General features: G+C 39.1%; 1 protein-coding gene across 7 annotated transcripts in view; it reads right to left on the reverse strand.

Annotated features, from left to right (window-relative positions):
• The window catches only part of RALYL (RALY RNA binding protein like), a 418,321-nt gene that overhangs the window by 29,867 nt on the left and 372,846 nt on the right, over window positions 1–15,608 (reverse strand). For 4 of the 7 annotated variants that reach the window (XM_075415927.1, XM_075415929.1, XM_075415925.1 and 1 more), the window contains 3 exons: window positions 9,440–9,487; window positions 5,502–5,665; window positions 4,773–4,853 (listed from right to left, as the gene is read on the reverse strand). In XM_075415927.1, the coding sequence (XP_075272042.1) occupies window positions 4,773–4,853; window positions 5,502–5,665; window positions 9,440–9,487 (293 nt within the window). The remainder of the gene's footprint in view (window positions 1–4,772; window positions 4,854–5,501; window positions 5,666–9,439; window positions 9,488–15,608) is intronic. The other 3 variants (XM_075415928.1, XM_075415930.1, XM_075415926.1) reach the window with 1 other exon arrangement.

Below are 15,608 nucleotides of genomic sequence, written 5' to 3' on the forward strand. Positions count from 1 at the left end.
ACAGTCCTGGGAAACCAGCTTTAGGTGACCCTGTTTGAGCAGGGAGGTTGGACCAGATGAGCTCTGGAGGTCCCTTCCAACCTCAACAATTCTATGATTCTGTGCTACAGAGCCTGGGAAGAACTTTAGCCTTTTAAGCACAGCATGATGAAAAAGACAAAATGTAAAGACTGTAAATACTTTACTTCTGGTGTCCTGTTTTAAGTATATAAATTCTCTTCTAAAACTTCACTTTTTTTTTTTTAATTGATCTCAGGCAAGAAATAAAGCAGTTGATAAACATGAAACCAGAGCTGCATGTCTCCAAAATATCTGTTCATCTGCTTTTGAGTAATAGAATAGGAAAATAAAGTAGCTTACTGCTGGTTTTTTTTTTCCTATTAGCAGATAAGCAAAGGCCAGCAGATGACAGAAATGCATGTATCGAAAGAAAAAGACATTACTAATGAAATTCCTCAAACACTGGCACCAAAATGGCTAAATATCTTCAAGAACTTTGATGCAAAAAAGTAAATAAACAGGTGAAATTTGCTGATGACATGAAATTGGAAGGTACTGTCTAATCAGAATGATCTTAAGTGGAAGGGGTTGTCAGGTGATTTTGAGGAATGCTACATCAGAAAGAAGACGAAATGTAATTGCAGTGAAAAAAAGTCCTACACTTGATTGACTAACAGCAGAACTCCTATTGTTAACATGGAAAATCATCAGCAGAAAAAGACAGTGGCAGAATTATCCTTAGGTGTAGCTGTAATCTCAGGTTGACAGTTGGCTGTCACTGTAATGCAGCAACGAGATGGAAAATGCAGTGCTAGGATGTGTCGAATGATGTATTGCTAAAGGTGGGGTAGTACAACGCCGTTGTACAAAGACAAGGTGAGAGCTCATCTGGAACATGTACAGCCTGAACCACTGAATTCGAGCAGGTACGGGGGAGACAGGTCATGAAGATGACCACAAGAATGGAAAGCCAGTAGTGTGACAGAAGAGTTTTGGTTGTTTGCCTGGGACAAAAGAAGGTAAAAGGAAAGAAAACTTTTAAGCTAAGACAGCATTGGCACAACAAATGAATATGAACAAATGAGAAACAAATTTAAGCAGGAAATTAGAAGAAACAGAGGCAGACAAAAAACAATCCCCAACTAGTTTTAAGATGGAGCTTAAAGGATGAGATGATGTGGCTACTTTAAACAGTGAAGGATGAGATTCAGTGACCCTTTCCAGCCCTCTGCCATGCAGAATGCAAGGGCCTTCCAGAACGCATCTTTCTTTGATATGTCTAGCACCAAAGGAGACAAACTGCATCCAGCTCAAAACAAGAGATTTAAAACTGAGGTCAATCACATTTTTAGAAATGAAAGTGCTACTGTTGAATTGTGGCTGTATTTGTGAAGCATTTTTTGCCATAACTATGAGTTGCTTCATCCATAAGGAGTGATTCAGATTTCTTTGGAAAGAAATATAATGAATTTTTATCTTAGCCCTTCATCTTTAATATAAAATATTTTATCATATTGTATTACTGTAGATTTCACTGAAAAAAGGGTTAGATGATGACGCTAAATAGAAACTTTGTGAGTCAAAATGAATTAATTTAAAGGGATAATTTAGTACATATTATAACATCTTAAGCGTCTACTCCTTAATCTCAAGCACACTGAAAAAAAATTTGATTAGTGTCTTCCTCCTGTTTTTAGATGTGCAAAATGAAAGTGCATACTCCAAGAACTTCAGTTTCTATACTGTCAGAAAAAGCGAGTTTTTCCCAGTTCTAAATAGCAATCTGCACCTACTGCTTCATACCGTTAACATGAAGAAATACTATGTGTAGTTTCCATACCAACATGTTTCATTTTGTGAGTTACTTCTGGTAATGTGAAAATGTTGATTTATTTTTTTCTAGTCTTTGGAGTTAAAAAGAAAAAAAAATATTGCCAAATGGTCCTTGAAAAATTACAGACGCAGGAAAGAAATAAAATCCTCCTAACTTATTTTGTGTTTTGGAAGCAAACTTAGAACACATATTGTCACTTTTTTGTAGGACGAGAATTTACAGCATTGGCAGACTTCAGTTTTGCAGATGTACTCATCAATGAGCAAGGCATTTTTGGTATTATATTTTTATAACATCTTTGCTGTGTGAGAAAACAAACTTCTGTCTTCGGATTGCTGGTTTCCAGAAGTGAATCTCTCTAATCCTGGTACTTTCAATGAGGGGTCCCCTGTGTTCTGAGCTTTAATACTACCTGGTATGCATTCATTTTCTGGATTGGAGCTAAGTGTATAGAAAAGCTATGAGAATAGTTATGCCTATGACATTTCTACCTGAATTTGAAAAGTCTGCTAGCGGATGTGAGCTGATGAGAGTTTTGCTATTTGGAGGTGAAATCTTTCAAGCATAGTCAATACCATTTTCACTTGGTTAATTCTGAACATGAGATTAAGCTGTTTTCGGGTCTTGAATTTCATCAAACCCCAAAATATCATCCTTCCCATGAAATACGTTTCTCCTTATTGAAGAGATCCTCTATTTAACTACCAATAAATAAATATATATAAATATATATATAAATAAATATATAATAATTAAATAATTATAATAATATAATATATAATATATTTTTATATTATACAATACATAATATATAATATAATATATAATACATAATATATATTATAATATATAATAATATATATAAAAAGAACTATATAATAATATATATAAATATATATATTAAAATATATATAAATAAATCAACAGTACATTAGCAGCATAGAGTAAGGGGCAACAAAATATTAAATTGCTTCATCCCACAATTCTCCAACAAAATGGCAAAAGAAGCCGCAAAACACATTCTCTACTTTCCAACTTGGAGGCCCTAAGGGAATGAATGGCTCAGTTATTTCTCTGATAAAAATCTTACAATAAGCTGATTACATTCCTGTCCAAGTCAACAAAATCACGTTTCTACTTTATGATAGGTTGGTTGGACTTCACAAAAAGGGAAGTAATTCTATTGGGAAATCAAGCATGAAAGTCTGTATGCTGTGTGTCTGACTGCTTTTGAAGGTGTGCTGCATGCAGAAGGAATATTTTCTGAAATTTATTGCAGCACGATATATAGTTGCTGCAGTTGTGTTCCAAGTGCCATTGTAAAGAACTGAGAGTGGAAACCCAAAAGAGGTCAAATGTCAGCCTATGTTTTTAGTGATGCATCTTGCAGCTCTCCCTTCAGTGTTAAAGAGCTGCGTCTTGTGACCTGGAGCTCTAAGACTGACATTTTTAGAATTCATATCACACCTGAATACATTGAAAGATACTTTCACTGGGGCATAACTCTGTCTGTTAGAATCTCTACACTCCTGATTGCACTTCCATTAAATAATTTACAAGATCTGCAGCATTTACCATGTTATGCAGACAGTGTTTTGGAGGTCTTACAGCGAGTCACTATGGGCACTTGGGCTAGGGTTGAATCTTATAATCTACATTATGCATTATTTAAGTCCTGACATGGTACTACAAAACATTTTCTGAAATGCAGAATGAATAATAAAACAAATTTAGTGATTATTCTGGGGAACCGATAGCTATATGTTAATGTAATACACTCTGTCCCATTCACTACAATGACAATCCAGATTTCAGGGTGAGAGATTTCCTTGACATCTATTGGAATATAAGGTCCTCAGCTCTCTGGAAGAATTTTGAAGTTATGCTTGTTCTGAACACTGAGAAATGTGTATAAAAAATTTATCTGAAAATAATTCGTCTTCTCAAGACAAAGTGAGTGCAAAAAGCCAGTTCTTATTAGACCATGCTTTAGGACAATTAGTGAGTTGAATGCAGTGATACTACTAATTTTTCATATGGATAAGACAACATAAAGGATGAACAAAGGAGATCTAATGAATGAATCTCTAAGTGTATACACCTACTAAAGCTTTGATTCATAGTGTAAAAACCCAGAGACTCAAGGGCTGGAAAAGACTAACGATTTAAATTCTAAGTCTACTGAAGTGAAGACCTTGAGCTGTGTGCTTGCCTTTAAATTAATATAAGGAATCATATTTCATTACTTAAAGTATTGAGGAAAGACAAAAAGTAGCTATGGACAAGTGGATTAGTTCAACATGTGTATGAAAATATCTAGACTCATATTCAGCTTCCAGAGAGCAAAGGAAATGTTGCTACTCCCAGACATCCTCTCAGGTTGTGAGTGAACTCCATAATATGACACATAAATTTAGATATCTTCCTGTGTGCTAGGTATCAATGTTCCCATTATTGGTAACGGACATCTAGCCAATTCATTCACTGGAAACTTGTGTATGATTCAACTGTAGAGCCAACAGAGCCTCTCTTTCTCAAAACGTCATCCTTTCCAAGGAATGGTTTGAGCTCCTTGTTCCTCACAGTACAACATTATTTTTAGCTCTGTTTATCACATTTCCATTCTTTCAGTGCCATGCATGTTTGTGACATCTTTTCTTTCAAGGTCTCTGATACCATCAGGTCATACAACAGGATGAAGAATGGATCCTAGTGGGCTCACTAGAGGTCCATCTTCTTTTTTAGATGCTAATGTGTGAGATTTGGATATGTTATTCATGCTGATACGGTAATTAACCCCTCTTGCAGTGAGATGTACTGTTGGTGGATTCACTTATTTCATGCTTGTGTGTCAGGCAGCATTATGCTTTGCTGGCCAGTCTCATACTGCAAGTGTCTTATTGAAGTCCCTTCATTCTTTCTGATATCTGATCCCTACCTGATCTTTCTCTTCCTCTTCCAGTGACGCTTCCAAGGACAGTATCACTCCACATAAGGGGCAGGGGAAGACAGGTGGGTGCTGAAAGATGCATGAAGACGAAGATGAAGTTCCCCGGACAGACTATGGGGTGGAGAGCTTGGTGAATATGGAGGAGGGAATGCTTATTGTTCATCAGCTCTTCTAAGGTCAACTCACTAAAGAAAGGTTGAATAACCCCATGTTGCCAGTCCTGTTTTGAGCTGCCTTAAGAACAAGCAAAGACACTTTGCCTTTTTCTACCCTCAAAGGAATCTGGCAAAAAAAGCACACACAACCCAACCTCCGACCCCCACCGACCCCCCCGAGCACACATGCAACCGTCAAGTCTCAACACAAATCAATGTACCTCTGTCTATAACAAGACTATTAGTTTTGCTTTGTTATCAGCTGTTCACAAGACCTCATGGTGCCTAAGCAGTCAGGATGATGATAGATTGTAAGTAGGCTTCTTCTGAGGCCAAGGGAGTAGCTCAAATGTTGTTGAAGGGTTTTCCTTCAAAAGTTACATCAGTGTGCTCTTTGACTTGCAGGAAAGACATGGCAGCTTTGGTAGTCAAACCAGTTTTTCAAGGTAAAGGCTGAAAGTAGGAAATGACTGCAACACAGCAATATGGAGGAAATTGTTTGCTTGCAGAAATTATTAGGATCATTTGTTTCAATAGTGTCCAACTGATATGAGCAACTCACATTTGGATCCTGAGGAAGAAGCCCCACTTGAAGTGGATCGTGATGCTCCTTTCATGGCGAAAACCCCTTTGCCTCTGCGAGTTGTTGTCACAGCCACACGAGGACGCTTCAGTGGAATCACTGCACGGGGTGGTGGTGGGACACGGCCATGGTAATCAAACAACCTAGAAAAGATTAAGTCAGCTGGACTCCATAAAACCTTCTGTGATTTCATGTCATGGAAGCCCTGTCAACTAAATTTTCAAGTTGTCTTTAAGAAAATTATAATTTGAAACTGTAATCACTTTAAATCAAAGTAAATAAGATTTCAAGGAAAAATGAACATTAAGTGCTATATTCAGATTTCAGTCACAGACCAGTGCATAGCTCAGATGTTTTGTGTAATTTAAGCAAGGGATGAGTTATTGGACTCTGTTATTTGTGGTATGGAAAATCCATAACCTGCTTTCCACAGGTCCACATCATTTTATTGCACGCAACTACAGCAGTACATTTTGTTGTGGTGACATTTCAGTTCCTTTATTACATGCATGGCTTAAATTCTAGTTTTCTATCTGCTGTCCTTAAAGATAGAAAAAGAAATGATCTTTTCTGAAGCCAACCATCACCATAAAGAAATATCCTGCAGTTTGTAAAACAGTAAAAGAATCTTCATAGTGAGGGACCTGTATATCCTTCTGAATGCATAGAAAAGAGGCCCCAAAATATGTTCTCTTTATAGAAAAACGAATTGGTGTAGAATCACTAAATTACCCAAGCATGCTTAATATAAATAAGTCTTGTTCAGACCAAAACCACTGTAGATATTCAGTGAATTACCACTACAGTCAGTAAAAGACACTCTACAACCAAAATGAACTCGTGTTCCCAAACAGACTACCCCAATCCTAAAAACGCAGTAATCAATAGCAGCTAACTAACCTACGTAGAAGAAAATAAAGGCAGTAGAAAAATTAATGAAAGCTACAGATATATTTAGAACATAAAAGTTATGGGCTCTGAATACGACAGATCAGAATAAGCAAGTTCAGAAAATAAAGATTACCAGTTCACAGATTGAAGCAGAAGGATAAACAACATTCTCACAAAATATTCTTGATTTTCTTTCAAGGGATACTTGCAACTAGTAATTATGGAAATTTGTAACTGCATGTTTAATTTTCACAATTCTGGCTACTGTCACCCAGCTGGGCAGACAGATACACATTTGAAAACAGACATAGAAGAAACAGTAATTCACTCACCACAGTGTCTAACAGCATGCTGAACAAGAAGCAGAATCAAACTTAGGTCTTTTAGCCCATTTTCTGACAAGTAAACACCTAATCCTTAAATCCCAGGATCCTTACTGTTTTCTGTACCATAATCCTACAACCAGTATAACCATCTCCCTCCTTTTCCATAGCTGCCTACAGAATGTGTCACAGAGATCCTGTCACGCCCACTGAACTTGATCTCCGTGACCTTGGATGTTCTTACTGAATAACTAGTTTCTAGCCATTGTGAGCATAACTAAACAATTGTGTATGAAGATGAACACTAAAATATTTTTGGGATTTTAACAGAAATATTATTGTTTGTTGTCACTCATCATTTATCTCCTTGGATGATCTGCAGTTTGGTCATAATCTCCCATTTGACATTACTGGAAAAAAATGTTTCAGAATAACAGCAAACTATCATGCAAAAGATCGCTATACAATTATTCCTCCAAAGGTGATTTTTTTTCTAGCTTCCAATAGCTTGTGTTTAGATAATGTAGTGAAATGCAAAGCTATGCTTCCTTTTTTGAGATATGTGAAAGGACTGTTATCTACTGTTGCTATTCTTACTCTTATTTTTGAAATTATGCAAAGCTTTTGGGCTTGGTATTTTGTTGCTGAAAGTTCTATGTATTTCAGTGATATGCTTTCTTTAAAAAAAATGCTTCCTTTTATCAGCTTTGAAGTACCCTGCCTACTTTCCTTGTGCTTGTAATATGAGAAATGATAAATAGAAATGCTCAGTTCTAAAGCAATTCTTTGTCCCAGTAATCACTAATGTGCATATAACAGTACCTTTTCTTTCACTCACCCTTCTAAATTGTACAGCCCTGACCTTGTCAATCTGTCTTCACACAGATTTTATTTTACAGCGCTAAACATTCTTGCCACCCTTTTCTCACTCCACCACTGCTTCAGTCAAGATAGGATAGATATATTCTCCCTTCAGGGAGATTTGAAAATTAATGAATATTAGAAAACAAGACTTCTGGTTTGGGATGAAACACAGAAATTCAGAAAGTTCAGAAATTCAAAGACTCAAAAATTCAAAGACTATTTCTTAATTTATGTTTCATATAAGGATGTTGATAGTACATCAAACTCTCCATGGGATTTTATTTTTCGTGCCTACCATAGAGAGCTTTTCATCTTCCACTTCCATTAACTTGGATCTAACAGAGACCCTTAACCTCCTAATGTTTTTATTGTCAAGGGATCAGTGTGTCCAGCCTTGTGAGACCAACCTCATATTTGGCTTTTCTACCAGAAAAGTTCTGCTGTCTTAATCCTGAAAGATTTCTAAACCAGAAAATTGTACTATTGAATAGATTTATGGACACATTTCATTGTCAGCAGTTTTCCATAATAAGACAATCAGCAAGACAGACATTAAGTTCTACTGAAACAACCTTTAATGTCCCATAAGTATTTATTTTGTTGTGGAAAAGTGACCAGTTGTCCATTTGTGCTACCCATAATATATAGAATTAGGGAAAAAACTGAAGACACATAGCTAATATTCAGGTGGCATAGATCAGAAACAGTGCTCTGAAAACATACAAGTCCACCATGAAATCTGGAGCACTAACCTTGGGGAAAGTAAACATAAACCTGTGGAAGTTATCTTTTTACAGGATATGAGCTGCTCCTACTGTCAAGCCTGGACTGAGCAGGATTAAACTGCACTGAGGGCTTTTACTCCATATGTTTATAGCTCACTGGTTTTACCTCTGTCCAAAGTGAGCATGGTCATTTACATGAAAAAACAAAACTAGTGGCTCAAAGTGAATCAACCCCAGGGAAAAAAAAAAGCCAAAAGCCATTGTTTCTACATCGTTCCTACAGTGTGCCTAAGCAGAAAGATGCAGAGCACATGATAACTTCAGGGTGTAAACTGCTCACCTGCTGTTGTCTGCTGTTTTGTGTAAAAGAAATCTCGGATTAGAAAAGATTGGGGGAGCAATGCTTTGCTCCCTTCTGACTCACTTGGCCTATGCTAAACCAGGCTGCTGTAATGCAGAGACACAACACTGCTGGATCACGTGTCAGTTTTCCGTGGTCCTCCATGTTAACCCTGTGTTGTGATTCTGCTAAACTTGAATGAATAAATTCTCACAGTGCTGGGTGAGGCTGTGCTTACGTACTCAAGACACAAGTCTCCAGTTGCTCAGGTATCCACACTTCTTTTCCTCCTATAGAAACACACATGCCATTCAATTTATGGTTTTTCTTTCTTCAAGGTCCTTCTAGACTTCTAAACATTCTTGGAAGACACACTTTTCAGGAGACTTTCTGTATCTTTTCATACACGTGGATGAAAAGACAAAGACATAGGTGTCATACTGAAGAATTTTATAGCTGCTATATGTTCCAGTGAAAGTAAACCTGGAAGAACTCTGTAGGAAGAAACACTGAGCAATTAAACCACCATTAAACTGTTCAGCACAGAAAATGCCCCAAAAGCTCTTAGAGAAGGATAAGACCAAAAGAGCTCTTTAATGAACATACATTTGGTGGAGGTGATATATTCAAATAGTCATCTTCTGATACACACTAGAAATAATGAAATGAATAATACGTAAAGTCACAACAGACCTGTCTAACCAAATGATGTGATTACTTTGCAAACAAATAGTAGAAAAGGTGTGGGATGTATAAGAATATAACCACACATACCGATTGTAGAAATCATCTCTGTAGTAATCATAATCAAAGACATAACCACTGTGAAAAACCACAGAAAAAAAAGAATTAACTGGTTTATAGAAAAATATACATTGCTTAAAACATTTTGTGGTAATAATGGCTTACTCTCACATTCCAAGCCCTTGTTCAAAGTCCTTCCATTTCTTTTCCTCAACCATACACGGTACATTATGTTTGTCAATGCTGTTGTCGTCTATCGCTGTAGTATATTTGGAAATGTGAAGTATGGGGCAAGTGGAACAGTGTAAACAGTTGACAGCACATATAGAAAGGATTTAACACAGTATGAGAGCTCTGCAATTAGAGGATCATTATAGTGTAATTCTCTGAGAGATCAAATGAAGTGAGCACTCTAATACTGACGCCCTCTGCTTTACTGGGTTAACATAGCATCATCAGTGGACTAGGAAGACTGTTAAGTACATAAAAATTGGTAAATGAGTGAGTAGGTGAAGAGAGATAAGACAATGAATTTGATTTGTGAGAACCATGTAAAGTATTGGACTGTTGGTCCTTGAGTTCACCAAATCTTCTTTCATCATAAAGAGAAAAGGAAAAAAAGTTAGGAAAATTAATGATGCAAGCAATAATGTTACAGAAATGCCTTTACTCTCAGGTTCAGAAGGGAATATACATACCAATCTGGGAAAAGAAAGGCACCATTAAGGGAAACAAATATGTTGGAAATTGCAAGGGTTCAGGGGAAAACTATTCCTGAGCTGTCAATTGTAAAGTCAATCCTAGATTGATCTTTGTAGTTTTGCATTCTATTAGCAACTTTCTACCTTTATGGTGGAGAAATAGCAGTGAAGTCTGCCTGTCTCACACATCTGAAAAAACTGAACCAAAGAGCTAATAAATGATGTGCGTGGAAAAGTCACAAGGGATTTGTACTCTGCCTGATGAAGGACTAGTAACACAAAACCTAATTTTTCACTTGCCCTAGAAGGACAATTATGAATAGTAAAGGATGAGAGGCATGAAGAAAGCATCACAAAAAAGAAGATTTAGATAAGCAAAAAGGTAGAAAGGAGAAAGTCAAAAAGGACAAAGTACAGAAGAAAATGGTGGTGGAAAACAAAGGGAGATGAATGATGGTAGCTACATATTAATGAAGTTTATTTTAATGGGGAAAGGACTTCTGGATATTTTCTGCTGTTGAACATTGAGCAAAATGTCTTCAATTTTTCTTTTTCAATACATAATCTGAAGAACGTTTCAAGAATTCTGGAGTTCTTTGGGTTTGTTTTTCCTCATCACATAATGGCTCTTTCCCCTTTTCTTCCCTTTGCTAAGTCTCAGAGATTGACCACTAAAAAGGGGGGAAAAATAGAGTTGGCAAGCTTAAATTACCTCAGTAATTATTTCATCCCAATGTTTTCGTTATGAGGGTTTGCAAATTCCCTTGTCTGCAGTTGGCAAAAACATCTATCAAAGAAGCAGAATGTCGGGGAACAATTTCTACCTCTGCCACATGTGCCTTGGATGCAAGGGCCGAAATCTCTAGTGATAGGGTAAATGGTACCGTCTGTCCACACAATACTGGACCAGCAGTGAAGATCATAAGACTCACCAGGTCAGAAGGGCAACTGTAGTTCTGCTGGTAATTTATTTGAGAAAAGGAAGCCCTAGATGCATTTTATGTGAAACACTCATTAAATAAAACAGACCAGGCAGACCACAACCCAGCAGCAGGTAAGCTGTGTATGGCAGAGGAAGCAAAATAACATTATGTAATAATAGTTAGACCATGTGTAGCGATCATATTTCCGTATGTTTGTGGTTTGATTGTGGTTTTATGTAGCTGAATGATTAATAGCTTCAGTAAGCCCATACTTAATATTCAATTTGTGTTTTTAAGAAGAACATAGCAGACAACTTGAAGACAAAAGATTAAATTTAAAAGGCCTGTCACAGGAAATCTTTCACCTGGAATGACATTAAGGTTATTTGCATAAATACCAGATAAATTCAGTTTTTCAGGGTTGAAGATCATGAAGCTGATGAAGAATAATTCACTAGCTAGAGTAAGGCTGAAGGACAGCTATATTTTTCCGTGACAACTCAACTCTGGCCCATAGGGCACAGTAAGGACTGCTGGCCCTTCACCAGGCTTTCCGAGCATGGAACCCACCTTTCATATACAAATGCCATGACAGAGATGGTTCAAAGCCATTGCTGGGACTGGTGGCACTGATGAGACACAGGAGGGAGAGAGGTCTCAGGTAGAGATCTGAGTGCGCTAGGGGAAAATGTCAGTAGGCCTGAGAGAAGGTTGAGTGGTTGGGAAAGGCTCATGGGTTCCTTAGATGAGTGTAGTCACAGGCAGTGGAGATTTTGGGTAGGGAAAATGCAGTTAAGGGTTTCTGGTGTGGCAACTAATTGTTTCTCTCCTTCCCTACCTTCTGCTTTCACTCTGTTGCTGTACCACTGAGAAAGTCCTGTCACACAGCATTCTTCTTGTAAGATATTTTTATATTGTTAAAAAGTGTGGCTTATCATTTTTTTTTTTTATTCAGTGTAACATCTGGGATAATACTTCTTTTTTGAGAGAAGCAGTTTTGCACATCAGTCAGCCACTAAAAATTTCATTATTTTTCTCTTTTCCCTGTTCAGGTAACTTCTGTCTTGAAACTGAACTCAGTTCTTCACGTTCCTTCAGCTTTGTAAATGGCAGTTTCATCCCACATGGTCTAATGCTTATCTGTGGGACCAGAGCAGGAAAAAGCAGAAGCACATTTTGGAGTCTCATTATCACATGGCAGTGTAATCTATGAATTCTTGTAAATTTTTATGGCTTGCTTATATTACCTTTTAAAAATGTTTCATTGCTTCAGAAGCATCTGATACAGTTATTATGTTTTCAGTTTTCACCCAGAGAAATCCCAGAGGTTTTCTTATAGTTTTTTATAGCTGAAGATATCTAAACATCTCTGCTACAGATGTTGCCTCTAACCTTAAAGTTAAGGTGCTTTGCATTTTTGCATTGTTTAGGTCAGTAGTATCCACTGCTACCAAGAGAAGAGGTAACCGCAGGTATTCTGCATGTTGCATGACAATCAGTCTCTGAAACGGGCATACACAGGGATTTAGCTGCAGCAAACATTATGCAGTTTGCCTTTCTTATCCATCTCTCTGCCAAAAGGTTACTGACCCTGTGGCTGGGATATGAGATGCAACCATATAGTGGCTTCTCACAGTGCAACCTGCTAGCACAACTGCCAAGCTAACAGGTGTTGATTTGCTTACATTTCTAGTCTGAATTTATTGTAAATGAAATTGTCGCAATTCAAGGGCATCCCTGTTAATTAAGTCCCGTGTCCCATGATATGGGTGCTTGATCTTGCAGCCTCCTCTAGGTGACCCTGCTTCGACAGGGGGGTTGGACTAGATGACCCACAGAGGTCCCTTCCAACCCCTACCATTCTGTGATTCTGTGCTTCTGTGCTGGGGACTCCAGCGGGACGTGGGGAGGGAATCTCTGCTTTCCCCAGAGACCATTTGGGATCTCTCTGCACTGGCAAAAGCCATTTCTCTGTGAAAGTACCATTCATATGGAGTGGGAAAGAGCCAGTCCTGCACATATGAGGACTTCTTACCTGGGACCACTGGCGCAGATGTGGCAACAGCTACTTGATCCTCAGGGTAGGAATAACACCCAGAAGTGGGTGTTCATCTTGAGTGTGCTCACCAGGCATGTGAAGGACAACCAGGGGATCAGGCGCAGCCAGCGTGGGTTCATGAAAGGCAGGTCTTGCTTGACCAACCTGATCTCCTTCTATGACCAAGCGAGATGCCTAGTGGATGAGGAAAAGGCTGTGGATGTTGCCTAACTGGACTTTTGTAAGCCCTTGGACACTGTTCCCCACATCATCCTCCCAGAGAAACTGGCTGCCCATGGTTTGGATGGGTGTACTCTTCGCTAGATCAAAACCTGGCTGAAATGCTGAGCCCAGAGAGTTGTGGTGAATGGAGTTAAATCCAACCGGTGGCCAGTCCACCAGTGCTGTTGCCAGGGGCTCAGTTTTGGGTCCAGCCTTGTTTAACATTTTTATCAATGATCTGGATGAGGGGATTGAGTGCTCCCTCAGTAAGATTGCAGGTGATACCAAGTTGGGTGGGAGTGTTGATCTGCTTCAGAGTAAGAAGGCTCTGCAGAGGGATCTGGACAGACTGGATCGATGGGACAAGGCCAACTGCATGAGGTTCAACAAGGCCAAGTGCTGGATCCTGCACTTGGGTCACAACAACCCCATGCAACACTACAGGCTTGGGGAAGAGTGGCTGGAAAGCTGCCTGGCAGAAAAGGATCTTGGGGTGCTGGTTGACAACTGGCTGAACATGAGCCAGCAGAGTGCCCAGGTGGCCAAGAAGGCCAACAGCATCCTGGGTTGTATCAGGAATAGTGTGGCCAGCAGGAGCAGAGAGGTGATCGTGCCCCTCTACTTGGCACTGGTGAGGCCGCACCTGGAGTGCTGTGTTCCATTTTGGGCCCCTCACTACAAGAAGGACATGGAGTTGCTGGAGTGTGTCCAGAGAAGGGCAATGAGGCTGGTGAAGGGTCTGGAGAACAAGTCCTATGAGGAGTGGCTGAGGGAGCTGGGGCTGTTTAGTTTGGAGAAGAGGAAGCTGAGGGGAGGCCTTCTTGCTCTCTACAACTACCTGAACGGAGGTTGTGGTGAGGCGGGTGTTGGTCTGTTCTCCCAAGTAACTAGCGATAGGACAAGAGGCAATGGCCTCAAGTTGCATCAGGGGAGGTTTGGATTAGATATTAGGAAAAATGTCTTTACTGAAAGAGTCGTCAGGCATTGAAATAGGCTGCCCAGGGGGGTGGTTGAGTCCCCATCCCTGAAGGTGTTCAAAAAATGTGTAGATGTGGCACTTTGGGATATGGTTTATTAGGCATGGTGGTATTGGGTTGATAGTTGGACTTTATGACCTTAGAGGTGTTTTCCAACCTACGATTCTATGGTTCTATGATTCTGTAAGTAGTAGAGGTGGATGGGCTGCTATGAGATCTCAACAAAACAAGGGGCTCAATTCCTTTTTCCGTTTCCCATTACTTAGTCTCCTTGAAGAACACTGATGGAATTCAGGTGTTGGTTGGGGAGGAAAGACATTTATCGTTCCATGCTATTTATTAAAATAACAGAAGAGGTATAAGGACTTTATCTGTAGGTGTTGACCCTTACGGAGTAGGAGTCCTGCTGAAATAGGACAAGTAAAGGAGGGTGGATTTAAAGCTTTGGGAGATATTGATGTGAATCCTGCTTTATATCCATGATCTGGGTCTCTTTTTCTGTCTCTGAAATTCTGCCTGCAACTGTGGCAGCTCAGGCAACACAGAGGCAACATGCTGCGGCTCCTGGGGTTAAGTGTCCTTCACTGTGACTGCTGAGTTAACAGATCACAGACGCAAGAGATCATGTGAGACTCTTAGAGGTCTGGGGTTTTATAAAGGCAGCTCCTAGTCCTCTTGGATGTGAAGCAGTTTATCTGCATGAGTCCTGAAAAGGCTATGAACCAGTGACAATGAGAAGAACCCAAAATTAACCTGGGGAAAAAAAAAAATCTCTTCTGTTTTTCCAACTGATCTCACTTGGCTTTTTCCTTTATAATTCCGTTTTTTGTTTTTTAAGTTGAATGATGATGTTTCATTTGTAATAATATGTTAAAAAGATTGTATTGTGAACATGACCAGTACATCTCTCCATCTATAGCCAGAATTGTTCACATTTATGCATGCCAAGAAACAGACATAAGCTTTGGTCAGTGTCGAAGTATAAAACGTGAAGCAGAAAATTAGCACAGATAATCAGTGGCACTGAGATCAAGGTGACTGCGGGGCTCTTAACCTCTTGAGAGCTATTCCTTAGCAACCCAACAACCTGTGTTACAGAGTCTGCAGGAAATCACTCACACAGTGTTGAATACCAAATAGTCAGCAAGTCGGAAGCAAAGAAAGGTTTAAACAAGACTGTGAACTGGTGGAGTCAGCGGTTTCCTAATGGCACTGTAAACAGGCAGATTACTTACCCACAAACATACGCCATCTCTGCAATATTAACAACAGAAATGTGTGCATGGTGCTGCTATTAAAACAAAAGACAGTAAAAGGCACTGCAATGCTCACACTGAG

The sequence above is a fragment of the Opisthocomus hoazin genome, chromosome 3, assembly GCF_030867145.1.
Source record: "Opisthocomus hoazin isolate bOpiHoa1 chromosome 3, bOpiHoa1.hap1, whole genome shotgun sequence".
NCBI lineage: Eukaryota > Metazoa > Chordata > Aves > Opisthocomiformes > Opisthocomidae > Opisthocomus > Opisthocomus hoazin.